The 14,357-nt window shown below is 36.1% G+C and overlaps 4 protein-coding genes across 5 annotated transcripts; 2 read left to right on the forward strand and 2 right to left on the reverse strand.

Moving 5' to 3' along the window:
* The first annotated feature begins 205 nt into the window (after positions 1-205).
* LOC125201711 (uncharacterized) lies at positions 206-754 on the forward strand. The gene has a single exon (XM_048099935.2). The coding sequence runs from the start codon at positions 281-283 to the stop codon at positions 575-577; it is 297 nt and encodes a 98-aa protein (XP_047955892.1). The 5' UTR covers positions 206-280; the 3' UTR covers positions 578-754.
* Positions 755-1,700: 946 nt separating this feature from the next.
* On the forward strand, positions 1,701-4,914 carry LOC125189265 (adenylate-forming reductase 06235-like). The gene is made up of 2 exons (XM_048086561.2): positions 1,701-2,082; positions 3,369-4,914. The coding sequence occupies exons 1-2, from the start codon at positions 1,788-1,790 to the stop codon at positions 4,751-4,753; spliced, it is 1,680 nt and encodes a 559-aa protein (XP_047942518.2). The 5' UTR covers positions 1,701-1,787; the 3' UTR covers positions 4,754-4,914.
* Positions 4,915-5,510: 596 nt separating this feature from the next.
* On the reverse strand, positions 5,511-8,382 carry LOC125206022 (GDSL esterase/lipase At5g45910-like). 2 transcript variants are annotated; one of them, XM_089065896.1, is made up of 5 exons: positions 8,079-8,382; positions 6,977-7,114; positions 6,702-6,850; positions 6,066-6,339; positions 5,511-5,852 (listed from the first exon to the last, which is right to left on the reverse strand). In XM_089065896.1, the coding sequence occupies exons 1-5, from the start codon at positions 8,308-8,310 to the stop codon at positions 5,623-5,625; spliced, it is 1,023 nt and encodes a 340-aa protein (XP_088922022.1). In that variant the 5' UTR covers positions 8,311-8,382; the 3' UTR covers positions 5,511-5,622. The 2 variants fall into 2 exon arrangements, with proteins under 2 accessions (XP_088922022.1, XP_047961245.2); XM_048105288.2 differs by having other exon boundaries at positions 6,977-7,198; positions 8,079-8,381.
* A 2,013-nt stretch (positions 8,383-10,395) lies between these two features.
* LOC125189276 (GDSL esterase/lipase At1g28580-like) lies at positions 10,396-13,090 on the reverse strand. The gene is made up of 6 exons (XM_089065897.1): positions 12,932-13,090; positions 12,410-12,625; positions 11,329-11,477; positions 11,064-11,184; positions 10,824-10,979; positions 10,396-10,718 (listed from the first exon to the last, which is right to left on the reverse strand). Exons 1-6 carry the CDS (start codon positions 13,020-13,022, stop codon positions 10,465-10,467), a joined length of 987 nt encoding a protein of 328 aa, XP_088922023.1. The 5' UTR covers positions 13,023-13,090; the 3' UTR covers positions 10,396-10,464.
* Between the last annotated feature and the right edge of the window lie 1,267 nt (positions 13,091-14,357).

The following is a 14,357-nucleotide window of genomic DNA, read 5'->3' on the forward strand; positions in this document are numbered from 1 at the left end:
CGGAAAAAATATATTCAGCAACGATGCAATATAATTTCTCAATTGTTATAATAACAAATTGAAATAAGAAAACAGGCAGCCGACATACAGGAAGAGCCGCCGCAGCCGACAACTTAAGCTCAACAACAACACCTCAACCCGCTCCGAGCCAACCCAAAATAGGTGGAGCGGGCCCCACACGCGAACAACCACCCCCTCCCTTTGCATATATCACCCACTCTTTCTCTTATATTCACCAAAAATCGATCTTCCAAAATCCAATAACCAATACATCATTAATATGGGAAACTGCATAAGGAAAGGATCGTCGACGGAATGGGGCGGCGACGACTGGGCCTCGTTCGGGTCGGGTCACGACAAGGACGAAGCCGGGCTGCCCGCGGCGGAGAGCGTTTTGCCTTGTTCCATGGAGGTGAAGATCAAGATATCGAAGAAGGAGCTGCAGAAGCTGTTGAACGTGGAAGGGATGTCGGTGGAGAAGGTGTTGGCGCAGCTCGTCGCCGCCGCAGCCGGAGAGGAGAATCAGCGGCCGTGGAGGCCGGCTCTTGGCAGTATACCGGAATATGATGGTGCATGAAATTACTAGTAAATTTGATTTTGTACAAAATGTTTGTATCTATTGTGTAAAGATTGTAGTTGTAACTTGTAGGTAGGAAGTTGGGTAGAAGATGGGTTCTATTTATTTTTTTTATTTTTTTATTTTTGAAGTTTGGATTTGTAAATTTTGTGGGATAGTGAAAATTGTTTCGATTTATTGTTTCTAACTAATATTAAGAACTTTACATGTAATTTTGTTTAGTGCGATCAAAAGTTAGAGAGAGAGGAGGCGAGGAGCAACTTATGCTACTAATCTTATTACTTGTCATAATTTCAATTTTATCTTTTCATTCTAGATCTATACTAATATGTAACAAGTGGTGGTACTTGAGTTACAGGAGGAGGAGGTGGCGGTGATGGAGAAGGAAGGTTGCGCACCAGAATTTATGGTCGAGCGGCAGTGACATGAAACTCGTCCATTTTTAGTTAAATGGTCAGAGGATCAATCTTTACCTTTGGATAGAGAGTAGTCTGAAATTCTTAGTATAGCTGCCCCACAATGTTTACAATTTACAAATAAGCACGTAAATAGTCATTGTTTACAATTTACAAATAAGCACATAAATAGTCATTGGTCCATATCCTTGATCTAATAAAAAAAAAACTAATGAATATTTTAGGTTCACATTCAATCAGCACATGAGCTAGTGACATATGATGATTTTCCGAAAGTGATTTACTTGTCTTATATTAGGATAATTTGTGGGCTATTGCATAAAATCGAATTTATTCGTTATGTATAGAATGATTCGGGCTATCAAGCCCAAATATCGAAATCCAAATTAAGGTTAAATTTAGTCACACCACCTCAGGAATAGAAATGCTTGACACGTTCCAAATGGACTCACGAATCAACCAGAAATCAGTATGAAAGTCCAAAACAATGAGAACAATGAATGTACATGAAATTTCACACGCATTAAAATTCATGCATAACTATAAGAGATGAATGAACGGGCTTTAGCCAACAATACTAATGAACAATTCGATAACGATAGGTATTAAAAGGCTGCAGTTGGTTGTTGGCCTTAATAAATAGAGATAACATCACTTGACAAGTAGGAAACAAACAACTATATATTGCTTCAAAATATCTTCATATACTTTGAATTCTCACTTCAATTGCAATAATCATTCACCATACAAAAATAAAATCCTTTGCATTGTCTTTTTGATCACAAAACTGTAAAATGAGAAACACTGAAAAATATGGAAGGTTTTCGAGCTGCAGAGGTGTAGCTTTTGAAATCAAGCCGCATGCGGACCTCTTTGCCATTCCGGACCGAGGCCGATTGACTAACCAGTCTCGCAGCCGCAGATCTTGGGCTCAATGGAGGAGCAGCTTTGCTCGGATCATTCCATCCTCCGACCTCATTGAGAGGTCTCTCAGCCGCGAAAGCAGCCATTTCTGCGATCTAGACGAGGATGAGGATGAAGATGAAGATGTCGAAACCCTTGCCGACATTGAAGAAAGCCACGAGGAAGGTATTGTTAGTAATTCATGTCATTATCTAATGATAGAAAAAAAAAAGCAAAAATTTGAATGTTATCTAGATTCATAATATATACAGTATATTGTTTGTTTAGTATTTAAACACGTGCATGCCAATTCGATGAAGAAAACAGAAGTTTAAATAAATCGATGCTGATTTTTTTTAAAAAAAATATTTAAATCTTAAATTTTATAAAATATTAGATGATATAATTGTGTTTGACAAGTCGCCTTTACCAATTTTATTATATTCTCCCGACCAAATCTGTCTTATAAGTTTGAAAAATTGTCATAGTAATAAATTTTAAAGTTTGATAGTTATGAAAATTTGAGAAAACTAAATAATTGTAATGATTAGATTTGAGAAAATTATATTTATTGAGTTAATTAAGTGAGGAGGAAATAAAATATGAGAGAAAATAAAGTAGAAATCGAGATATAGATAGTGTGATGCAGTTCTAGAATATAAGATTTCGATGCTAAGGAAATTATATTTTTGGGTTTTATTTATTTCCTAGTTACTCCCTCCGTCCGCGAATAGGAGTCCCGTTTTTTCATTTTAGTCTGTCGCGAATAAGAGTCCCAGTTCACTTTTACCATAAATGGTAATAGAGTTACACCTTCACCTAACTCATTCCACTCACATTTCATTTAAAACTAATATATATACAAGTGATACCCTTATTCCACTAATTACTTCTTTCCACCCACTTTTATTAACATTTCTTAAAACCCGTACTGCCAAGAAATGAGATTTCTAATGGCGGATGGAATGAGTATTATAATAAGCAGAAGGAAAAATATTAATTGTTTTTCCTTCTACCAAATTAGGATTTTCTTTTTGTTTATTTTTCTTTTAATTATTTGCTTTAAGTTTTATTTTTTCATAAATTTGGATTTCCTTTGCCTATAAAGACGTCATTGTTGATGGTCTTTTAAAAATAGAAATCAATCATTTGTAGTGGAACAAAGGTTTTAAAATATAAAACTCTATCCCTCTTTCCTATCCAATCTCAATCTCTCTTCTTCGATTAAAGCCTAAAGATCGAAGGTTAGACATGAACATAGAATGTGGTGCTAATGGTCTAGCATCGGCCAAGCTCCCATTGGAGGCCCAAGGTAGATCCATCAATGCTCAATGCATAGTTCAATTAGAAAGCTAAGAAATTTCTAATTGAACTTACATGCTTCATTTTGCAATGCTTATTAATTATTATACTCTAATTGAACTTACCAATAATACAATATCTTAATCTAAGTCATACTCCATATTTTTCAGGTAAATCCGACCAAACTCCACCGCACCATCTTCTTCCTCCGCCCTTCACCCGATCCGATCATCATCCCCCGCCTCAATCCGCCTCCAAGAAGAAGCCTCCCTCGTCGCGCCTCTCCGTGATCCTCCTCGACCAAGGCCTTTTCACCGTTTACAAGCGCCTCTTCGCACTCTGCTTGGCACTCAACATCACCGCCTTAGTCCTCGCCGCCACCGGCAAATTCCCCTACGCCGCAGCCCGCCCCGCCCTCTTCTCCATCGCCAACATCTTCGCCTTGGTCCTATGCCGCAGCGAGGCCGTTCTACGCCTCGTTTTCTGGCTCGCGGTGGCCGCCCTAGGCCACCCGTGGATCCCCCTCCGCCTCAAAACCATGACCACCGCTCTCCTCCAATCCCTCGGCGGAATCCACAGCGGCTGCGGGATTTCCTCCGCCGCCTGGCTCATTTACGCATTAGTCCTCACTCTCAAACACAGACACACCACCTCACCAGCGATCATCGCGGTCGCATCCGTGATCCTTGGCCTTTTAAGCCTCGCTTCCGCAGCGGCTTTCCCTCTCGTCCGACACCTCCACCACAACTTCTTCGAGCGGACCCACCGCTTCACGGGGTGGGCCGCTCTGGCCCTCCTCTGGGCCTATGTCACCCTCACCGCTACATACAATCCCTCAATTAATAACTACAAAATTCTAAATTCAGATTTGACCGCTTTTCCGGAATTCTGGTTGACCACTGGCATCACCGTCTTGATCATCCTCCCCTGGCTGACCGTGAGGCGGGTCCCGGTCCGCGTCACGTCCCCGTCCGGCCACGCCACGATCATCAGGTTCCAGGGCGGCGTGGAGGCGGGGATCCTGGGGAGGATCAGCCCATCCCCGCTTTCAGAATGGCATGCATTCGGGATCATTTCAGACAACAAGAAAGAGCACATGATGCTGGCGGGAGCGGTGGGCGACTTCACGAGGTCTCTCGTGTCGAGCCCTCCCCGGACCCTGTGGGTCCGGGGAGTGCGGTTCGCGGGCCTTCCGTATTTAACGAACATGTACGGGAGGGTGCTTTTAGTGGCGACCGGGTCGGGGATTTGTGTGTTTTTGTCTTTCTTGCTGCAGCCGTGTAAGGCGGAGGTTTGCTTGCTGTGGGTGACGAAAGGGGTGGAGGAGAATTTTGGGAGGGAGATTAAGGAGTGGGTGAGCGGAAAGGAGAGGGTGATTGTTCACGACACGGCGGTGCTGGGGCGGCCGAACGTGGCGGAGATGAGCGTCGAGGCGGCGAAGAGGTTTGGGGCGGAGGTGGTGATTGTGACGAGTAATCCGGAGGGGAGTAGGGATGTGGTTGATGCATGCAAGGCTAGTGGGATTGCTGCTTTTGGCCCTATTTGGGATTCTTGAATCTTTGTACCCATATCGAGTCAAAGTGAGACTATGAATCGCGGAATTAGGAGGGAGTATGATTTTATGTTGTAATTATATCTATATATGTTGCTCTATTGTATGGTTATATGAGGATGTGCCGGTTGAATCCTAGCTAATCAACCATTATTAATATTGTCTCCCTCTGTCCGCAAAATATTGTTGTTGTTTGATTCGGTAAATTTTTAAGAAATGTGAAGAAAAATGTATGAAAAAAGTTAATAGAATAAATGCTCCATATTTATATACTAGTATTAGTTATATAATAGAATGTGAGTATATATAATGAGTTGGTGGAAAGTAGGGGTCCATTTAGCAAAAATAGAAAGAAAAAAAAAAAAGCAAAGTGAACAATATTTCGCGGATGGACCGAAATGGTAAAACTGGACAACATTTCACTGACGGAAGGAGTACATAATTGTACTTGCACTGCATACAAATTGACCATGTTAACATAGACCGTTAGTTAAGCACAACTTGGTTGGTAAGATGTTTTTTTCTTAGTTTAATGGTTTCAAGTCATCTACGGGAATAAGTAGAAGTTCTTGTAACGCCTAATAAAACGTAGCGTTAAATACATACATGAACAAATATTGTGTATTGGATAATTAAACACAATAATTAGCAAAGTTACTTATATTATTATACGTTTTCGGATCACTACTTTAGTAGTATCATGTGTACGTCAATTTGACGCATAAACAATTCTCCATGTATAATTCAATTGAAAATAATATAAACCGTACCATAGAATCAATCGCTGATATTTTTATTGTCGAATTGAACATACATATTATTATCTCATAGAAGAAAGATTATAAATCTACTAAGCAAGCCCAAAGAGAAATTTAGAAGGCATAAATAGGGGAAAATGTGGGCCTTGGAGTAGTGAAGGATCCATTAAGCAAGCCCAAAGCAATGGAGCGGTAAGCAGCCTCAGTTAAATGGACCCCATCCCAATTTGCATAGCCCTTTGAATCTGAACACACCGTTGATCCAACGTGGCCGCATCTCGCTGAATTATTGAAATTGTAGGGGCCACCTCCTCCACAGCATGACACTAGCGTCTCCGTAAAACCTAACAAACCATGCGTGTCGGATCGTTATACAAAGTAAAGCCTAAATTCGGCCGAACAAATAAACTCATGATGCAAACACAAATTGAGTTTGGATTTATGCAACTTACAAAATTAACAATTTCAACAATTTTTTAAATAATAGAATTAAATATATAAAACAAATAATTAATGTTAAACCCGAATTTATGTGAAAATCCTAGATTTGCACTTACCGTAATGCTTGGGAGCATGGAAGAATCTCTTAGCAGCACCATAGTAATCAGCATAGCTGATTTTTGCATGTGGATATTTTTGCCTCAACTTGTCCAAAGCAATTTTGAGTTGAGAATTGTGGTACTTAGAGAAAGCGTTATACGCTTTCAGACACCCGTTTTTGTCGTAGGCTCTTACATCGCTTGTCCCGAACAACGTTAGATACACTGCGTTGCACCCAATCGGCAAATTCCCAGGCACTATCAGTTCTACTGCACCTTCCTCTATTAGCATCTGTCATATAAAAGGGACACAGTTAGCAAAGGCTCAGGGCTTTCGGAAGGTGGGGGTTGAAAGTGATAGTTTTGTTGGAGTATCTATGATTGTAGGATGTTTTGAGGTGTACGTATTTTATTGCAAGAATTGTCATGAGATGATTGCGTGCAAACCTAAATTTTATGATATCCATATTCGATTTTCCATCTATTTATATTGGATACAATTTCACAAAAAAAATCGTCATGAGATGATTGCGTACAAACCTAAATTTTATGATTTTTTCAATTGTTTTTTAAATTATAGGATAGATCAGAATTTGACCGAGCTTCGCACTGTTTGAAGCAATTCATCATAAAGAGAATAAGGGAGTAGCTTACTGAAGTAGCTGAGGAAACGGCTCCAACAACCAAAGGTACCATTGCCTTAAGCTGAGTAATATTTCCACCAACAAAGAATGGGTAGTTGTAGTCATTACCACCAATCTCCCCCACCAAAAATAGACTTCTTTTGAAATATTTGTCACAATCTGTTCCAACAGTACACAATATAACTATTTCCTTAGTTCCCATCAAATATAATTTGTTTTACTGCGAATGCAATGACTTTATACATAAAATTTTCGCGCAGTTGAGTTAGTTGTAAAAGGTGAGACCTTGTTTGAGGGAACAAAGAGTGGACTTGAGGTTGTTGAACCAGCCAAGTTGAACAGCTAATGAATCGTTTGTCCAAAGGAACTGCCCGATGTTGCGGTCGTGGAAGAATTTTGAGTCGAGAGCAGTAGCTCCCGCGACTGCGAAATTCACCCCTTGTGAAAACTTTTCAATTTTACCGTGCGATAAATACGGTGGTAAATATGGCAAACCATATGCCTCCGCTGCAATGTCACAAGCAAGAGACCCTAGTTATATGTTAAGTTCGTCCCAATTTTTTTTTTTTTGTTATTTTTATAGGTCAATAAATGTGATTCACTGATGGAACTAGAGGGGATGAGATCCCTTGCTGTGCACAGCAGGAGGGGCTGTGCTATTAAGCACACACACATCAAATTCTTTTATAATAAAAGATATTAATATTTTAATATTATTATTTTTAAATAAAATATTAGCATGGGTGGAACAACACCCCCTGCTGTGCTATTAGCCACAACAAAATCCCATGGTGAGACGTGGTGTTAGAATGCTATGAAAGGACTTTTTGGAAAGTTTGACTCCACTACTATTCACAATAGTTACTATTTTTATTTAGGGATTTTGGCATTTAATATAATGAATTTTTTTAAAAATAAAAATTCACAAACTTTTAAACTTGACATATGCATATAATATAACAAACTTAAATAGTTGTTTAATACAGTATTTTTCACCAGCGACAAAATCCAACTACATTAAAATGAGATGGATAACCATATCTGTCAGTGAGAAAAATTAAACAACTACTTTTGTTTGTAATATTATATGTCTAAGTTTAAAGTTCGTGGAAAAAAAAAAGCAAATTTTATAAAATTTTGTAATATTACTCGCCAATATCCACTTATATATCCACCAATTTTCACTCATAATACATTAATAATTATTACCAATATTATTCTCAATTAACTTACATTCCAACATCCACTTTGACCTCTTTTTTAAGGGCTACGTACGGAAGCATATAGGAAATCATCTTGTGTTTCACTACTTGATAACATGCTACATATAAGTATCAAATTGACAATTGGATAAGAAGGTTATTACTATTAGTATAATAGTACGTACCTATAAAGTCGACAATGAGGCGGCCGTCGGAGCAGCGGCCGGTGGCGTGGCGGAAAAATGTTTGGCCGTAGGGAAGTTGCCCGATAACCGGAAACTTGAGGGCCCCGGAAAGTAGGAAGTTTCCGGTGTCGGCGAGTGAATCGCCAAAGCTGAAAATTGAGTCATACTTGGGAAGAGGGCTGCATAAAACAGTGATCGAAAAGGAAAGTACTAAGAAGAAAACGATTTTCATGTTACCTAGATTGGTAGTAAGATTCAAGAGAATTTTCAACTAAGAAACAAACAAGTGTTGGATTTGGGCCACTCATCAATTAATACTATGACCAGCCTTAATTATATAGCCAACACCCCAACTGCTCTGCTGTGAATTTTAGTTGGGCTGTGAATATTAAAATGGCTAATATAGTACTCCTCGTCCACGAAAAATAGACAAATTTTACCATTTTAGTTCGTCCAAAAAAATAGACTAAATTTAAAAAGAAAAGTTTTCAGCCAAACATGGTTAAATCAAAACCGACTTATTGATTATATTGACCTGGATTCTGATTACAATTAATACTTTAAAACCGGTAAAAAACAATTGATTTTGAACCGAAACTATAAAATTTCTTCTTGAGCCGGTTCCGGTTCCAGTTCCAACTTTCACTCGGAACCAACAGTGTTTAAAAAGGAACATTATGGCTAAATAATGTCTCACTATATGCAAGATGCATGGTTAAATCAGAACTAACTTATTGAATCTTTCGATTCAATTTTGAAACTATAATTTTTTTTCCTTGTGCCTGTTCCGTTCCAATTCCAATTTTCTGTCAAAATGGGAACTGCGGTTTTTTCAAAAGGACATGGAAAAATTCAACACTGTATAAAGTGAAAAAAATTTGAATAGTAGTTCAACTAACTCCTATTTTTTGACTAATTAATGCCTCATATTTTGATCATATTACAACGCGAGCCACTTGTCTTCTACAAGAAATAGGCTATAGTAATTAAATTAGGAGGACCAATTGAGCAATTGCAAGGCAAATTAATTAACAAAATAAAAACCAGTGAGTGATAGCAACTTTGTAACTGAATCCAACTCCATATAATTGTTTAGGTATGTCTACTCATGCAAGATTGCAATTTTATATACAACTGCGTATCCAATGAGGTTTCTAATATTTTAACTAAAATCCTACTAGAAACAATTTTTAGCCTGTTTAGTGTTATTATAGGGGTGTAAATTCGGGTACCCGTGGGTACCCAAACCCGAAAATTCGGGTACCCGAACCCGAAATCTCAAAAATATCATACTCAATATCCGACCCGTATGTGAATTCGGGTACCCTAATATCCGATGCGGGTACCCGAACCCAACTAATCGGGTACCCATAAACCCAAAATTATTATATTTGAAATTTATTCTTTTATATAAATTAAATTGTGATGAGAATATAAATTCTTAAAATAACACAATACCTATACTATTTTTTGACTATAATTCTACTCCTATATTATATAAAATGGACACTAGACAAATAGACACTACTTAATTTAAAATAAATTTTTTTTGATATAAATTGAAACATAAAAGAGATTAATTTTTTAAGACATTAACTGAACATGTAAATAAAATGGAGAAAGCATAACTAATTAACTATATATTTTCAAAAGATAACAAGTAAGAACATAAATAATGCAACATGAACCGAACACGAATGTAAAGAAACAATGAAATGTCAAAGCAACCAAACATAATCCAAATAGTAAACTAATAACTTTATAACCCAAAATATTTATCACAAATACATAATTAATCGTTTATTAGTCGGGTACCCTAATACGGGTTTCAGGTACCCTAAACCCGAAGAATCCTAACATTAACTACCCAAACCCGTACCCGAACCCATAATTTCGGGTTTCGGGTACCCAAAATCCATCGGGTATTGGGACTGGGTCGGGAATACCCGAAACACGCGGATTAAATTTTCAAGCCTAGTTATTAAACTTACTTTGTGAAATTACAATTTTACCTGCTTATTAAAGTAAAAACACAATCATTCACTCTCTTATGTTCGTTCATTCCATTCTGCAAATTTTAATTTTAATTTTTAGTTTTTAATTTTAATTTCCAAAATTTCCAATTATTTTCCTTTTGAATTTTTAGGATTGTCGGAAGTAGAAAGAAAAATTGTTTTTGTAGTCAGTTTTTTATTTGAACATTTTGTTTTTCACTTTGATAGTAAACATAAAAATTGATCCGAACTTTCATAAGAGAATGAAAATCCAATTGATTCAATTTTTTTAATTAATGCATTTAAAATGCTAAAAGCCAAGATTCGCAATTTTCTTGCAGTACATAAAAATGTAGCCGAACATTGGCGTATATATATAATTGGAAGAAAAATTATAGTACGATTCTTGGAGGATTAGCATACGTTCTATTGAACATATGGTTTGCGCAGACTTGCTCAATTTGAGGAATAGTATACGATTCTTTGATCAAACCCTTTGCTATGATACTATAAGCTGATTCCGTCAAATGCAAACCATCCCAACTCACGTACTGTGGTGGGACGTGGCACGTTTCCGCATCGGGATTATCCAGTTTGTACGGCGCGCATTTCGGGCAACAAGCCGTGAGCGCTCCTTTTGAAAACCCTAGACACAAAAATCGATCCACCATCAATTTCATTTTCCACTCACAATACTCACACTTCTTTTTTATCGAAACTCGTGTCACTCCAAAACAAGATGCCTAATTACCATATTTTTTTGGGTTGAGATAGAATCGCATTGCAGCATTGTAGTAATCCGCGTAGATTATGTCGGTGTGAGGATTCTCTTTTTGAATGAGATCCAATTGTGCTCGAAGCTGTGTATTGTGGTTGCTGACAAATTCGTTCAACCAATTGAGGCAACCTGTTTTTTGTTTTTGACGCACATATTAAATGAGGAACTATTATTATCATTTTTCAAAATTTCAAAAAAAAAAAAAAAAAAAACCTGTTTTGGGGTTGTAATCGCTTTTGTTAGAGCTTTTGAATTGCGAGAGGTAAGTGGCTGAACACCCAATCGGTAGGTTTCCAGGAACAAACAATGTCCTTGCACCTTGGTTAATCAATTCCTGAATTATATACATGTTAGAAAATTATAACACGGTCTAACATAATTTCTTAAATGTTGTCTAATTGACTCTAACTTGGGACCTTTAGCATTAGGCATTAAACGTAACCGAATGTACTACATGTGAAGGAATTTGGTAAGTTACCCTGACAGTTGAACTGATGGCTCCGACAACATCAGGTACAAATGTAAAAACCAAATCTTTGCTTGCACCATCAAGTAATGCATGATTATAATCATTGCCTCCAACCTCCCCGACTAACACCAACGCCGATCTTAGAAAGCTTTGTTGATCTGAATTAAGATAAATTAATAATGCAAAGATTATAGTAGGTAATAAGGAGAGAATGCATGCATTCTATAATAAAAATTACTATTTGCTTAATTTTGAATTCAAAATCATGTTACATTAACTACTTTGTGATTTATAACATAATATATACGGAGTGTTATTCTACAAATCGAACACAAACTATAAACTAGGATTCATTTTGAGCCCTTAATTAGATCAAGAAGATCTGCAAGCAATCCATCACCTTGTTGAATGAATTCATGGTTGTAGATTCGAATCTCAAAGATGATGAAATTCTCAATTTTTGAATGCGTGCAATTTCCCTTTAAAAGATATATCCATGAAATCACAAATCGCTTTTATACTAGTATAAACTATAAACCATAAATTTGCTGTGAAATATCTATGAATTCTTTGCACAAATGTCTTAATCAAAAATTAATATTTTCACCTAAGAATCCAAACGCATGGCCACAAATTCATGCAACAAGGTTATGAACTCCCGGATTTAGGAGTTGTTATTTATATTCTTAAATAACATTTTAATTTAGCAGCCCTAATTAAGGATTTTCAAAATGCTAGATTTCCACATTGAAAAATAAGTAAATTAAAGTTTTCAAAAGAAACAAAATGTGTAAATACATTTCTACATTGATGTCATCATGTAGGTTTATTATAACATCAAATCTTAAATCACTAATTACCAAAAGTTAATGAGAAATATTTCACAAATCAGCGTATCAATTAAAATTATATATTTTTAATTAATAGATATATAGAGTAATTTGCATGATCCGATATTATCGGCTTATAGATGTGCTAATTATAAAGACTAAAATTATAATCACACAAAGGCTCCCTTCCCTAAAATTGTCACATTTGGTTACTTGAGAATTATATATTAAGAAAAAATGTGTAACTGAAAATAACAAACCTTCGAGACATTGAAATTTGGGCAAGAATTTATTCTTAAACCAGCCCAACTGATCCCACAGAGAAACATTTGCCTGACGAATCGCGATCCCTTTGCTCAAAAAGTAAGAATCCGGCAGCGCGCTTGCTCCGGCCACTGCAAAATTCACACTACCTACGTCGCTCGAATTTTTCCCATCGTAAAACGGCGGTACCAGATGAAGGCCCAGGTATTGAGCTGCATAGACGCAGAAAAAAATATTCATAGAATCTCTTATGTTTTCTTACTATAGTTCAATAAGGACTAAAACATTTTTTTTTATAATTTTATAGTCTAAAATAAAAATAATTAATTAGTAGTGCCTCCTTACGCCACTGTCATAGCTATAAAAGGTAAATATATTGCAATGAATTTATGTAAATTTTGAAATAAAAAATATTTTTATCGGACGGAAAGAATAATAATTAGTATGGGCTTAAGCAGTTAGTGCCTCATTACTGGTTCCGCCCGTGTTATATAAAATTTAAAAAGGTGAATATATACCAATGAAATCGATTATAAGGCGGCCGTTAGAGCATCTTCCGGTGGGATGGTGGAAGAAGGTTTCTCCGTAGGGCGGGCGGTACATGAACATAGGCGGGTCCGAGGGATACAGGGTACCTAGGTTGCCGGTATCCGCTAGTGAATCGCCGAAGCCAATTATGTGATCGTAGCATGCAGACAAAGACCAAGGTGAAGAAGAAGCATGTTTGGTTAGTGATGATAAAAATAATAGAAAGAAACATATGATCATGGGATTGGTTGAGGAAGAAGAAGAAGAAGCCATTGTAGAAAAGTGAGATGAATGTAGTATCACCAATATCTTATATATAGGACATACCATTTGAATGGGATGAATGAATTTTAAATTTATTAGATACGTTGGGGTATCTGATTAAGTGAATTTCATTTGTTTAATTCGATCATATTTAGTATAATTAGCATGAAATGTAAATGTGAAAATCTTTTTTCTAAAATTGCATGGTTTACTTTATTTGTAGGTTGACTGAAATAAATATGGCATTAAGTCTTTGCATAATCAGAGCAAATATGGTGTTTAATTAAAGCGCATAATTATATTAATGGCACATTGCCAGAAAAACTATAAAGGGTCTATATAATTATTTTAATGGAAAATTTCCAGAAAAGTTAAGAAATTAAAAGGGTCTATATACTAAAATTTAAGAAATTTGCTAAAAAATCGTGAATTTTGAATATGTTTGCAATTATTAATTCTTCAACAAAAAAATATCTGGCACCGTCGCATACTCATTATATATTATTGATGTTTTCAACTAAACGATAGTCATTTTTTAATAACTACTATGATGACATTGTTTAACTCACCGAAAGTTATATCGAAGTATGATATCTTGGTTGGTATATTAAATAGAATATAAAAAAAAATCGCCATGACATAATTGCTTCATTGTTATTATGAATTTTACCCTTTTATTTGTTAAAAAAAACCTGCCATATCATGTATTTGGACTGAACTTTTATTTGTAATATAGACAGGTTTTTTATATTATAATTGTATGTATATCAAATTTTAAATCAACCGCAAGAAATAAAGAAATTTAATCATTTAACATAAGTGTTCTTCATTTCTTAGATATTCACAGTTGAAAGTGAATGCTTGATTAAAAGAAATTCAAACTACCTCCCAAAAAATAAGAATGTCAAATTAATTCTATTATTGTGCAAATTATACTAGGAATGTTGATTTTATTAATGATTTTAAAATAAAATTAAACAATAGGTGTATGTATCAGTCAAACTTTTATCCACATTATTATTATCTATCTAAAGGCAGAAAGAATCATACTATCAAATTTATTTTATAAGAATAGCTTTTTTACTTCTGAGCATCATCATCTCCCAAAAAGTAACTTATGAGATAAATATCTCATAAATACCTTAAAATCTC

This window comes from Salvia hispanica, chromosome 2, assembly GCF_029641045.1.
Source record: "Salvia hispanica isolate PSC_SH4W2 chromosome 2, Shi_PSC_v1, whole genome shotgun sequence".
In the NCBI taxonomy this organism is placed as follows: domain Eukaryota; kingdom Viridiplantae; phylum Streptophyta; class Magnoliopsida; order Lamiales; family Lamiaceae; genus Salvia; species Salvia hispanica.

Bases quoted from the DNA above. Each gene is read 5' to 3' on its own strand.
- LOC125206022 (XM_048105288.2), bottom strand. From the start codon at position 8,310: ATGAAAATCGTTTTCTTCTTAGTACTTTCCTTTTCGATCACTGTTTTA. The intron at 6,340-6,701 runs GTAAGCTACTCC...TTTATATGACAG, and splicing joins CCGTTTCCTCAGCTACTTCA to ATGCTAATAGAGGAAGGTGC. The intron at 5,853-6,065 runs GTAAGTGCAAAT...ATGGTTTGTTAG, and splicing joins CCATGCTCCCAAGCATTACG to GTTTTACGGAGACGCTAGTG.
- LOC125189265 (XM_048086561.2), top strand. From the start codon at position 1,788: ATGAGAAACACTGAAAAATATGGAAGGTTTTCGAGCTGCAGAGGTGTA. The intron at 2,083-3,368 runs GTATTGTTAGTA...CATATTTTTCAG, and splicing joins TGAAGAAAGCCACGAGGAAG to GTAAATCCGACCAAACTCCA.
- LOC125201711 (XM_048099935.2), top strand. From the start codon at position 281: ATGGGAAACTGCATAAGGAAAGGATCGTCGACGGAATGGGGCGGCGAC.
- LOC125189276 (XM_089065897.1), bottom strand. From the start codon at position 13,022: ATGTTCATGTACCGCCCGCCCTACGGAGAAACCTTCTTCCACCATCCC. The intron at 12,626-12,931 runs GTATATATTCAC...GCGTCTATGCAG, and splicing joins CCTTATAATCGATTTCATTG to CTCAATACCTGGGCCTTCAT. The intron at 10,980-11,063 runs GTTTTTTTTTTT...AACAAAAAACAG, and splicing joins CGATTACAACCCCAAAACAG to GTTGCCTCAATTGGTTGAAC.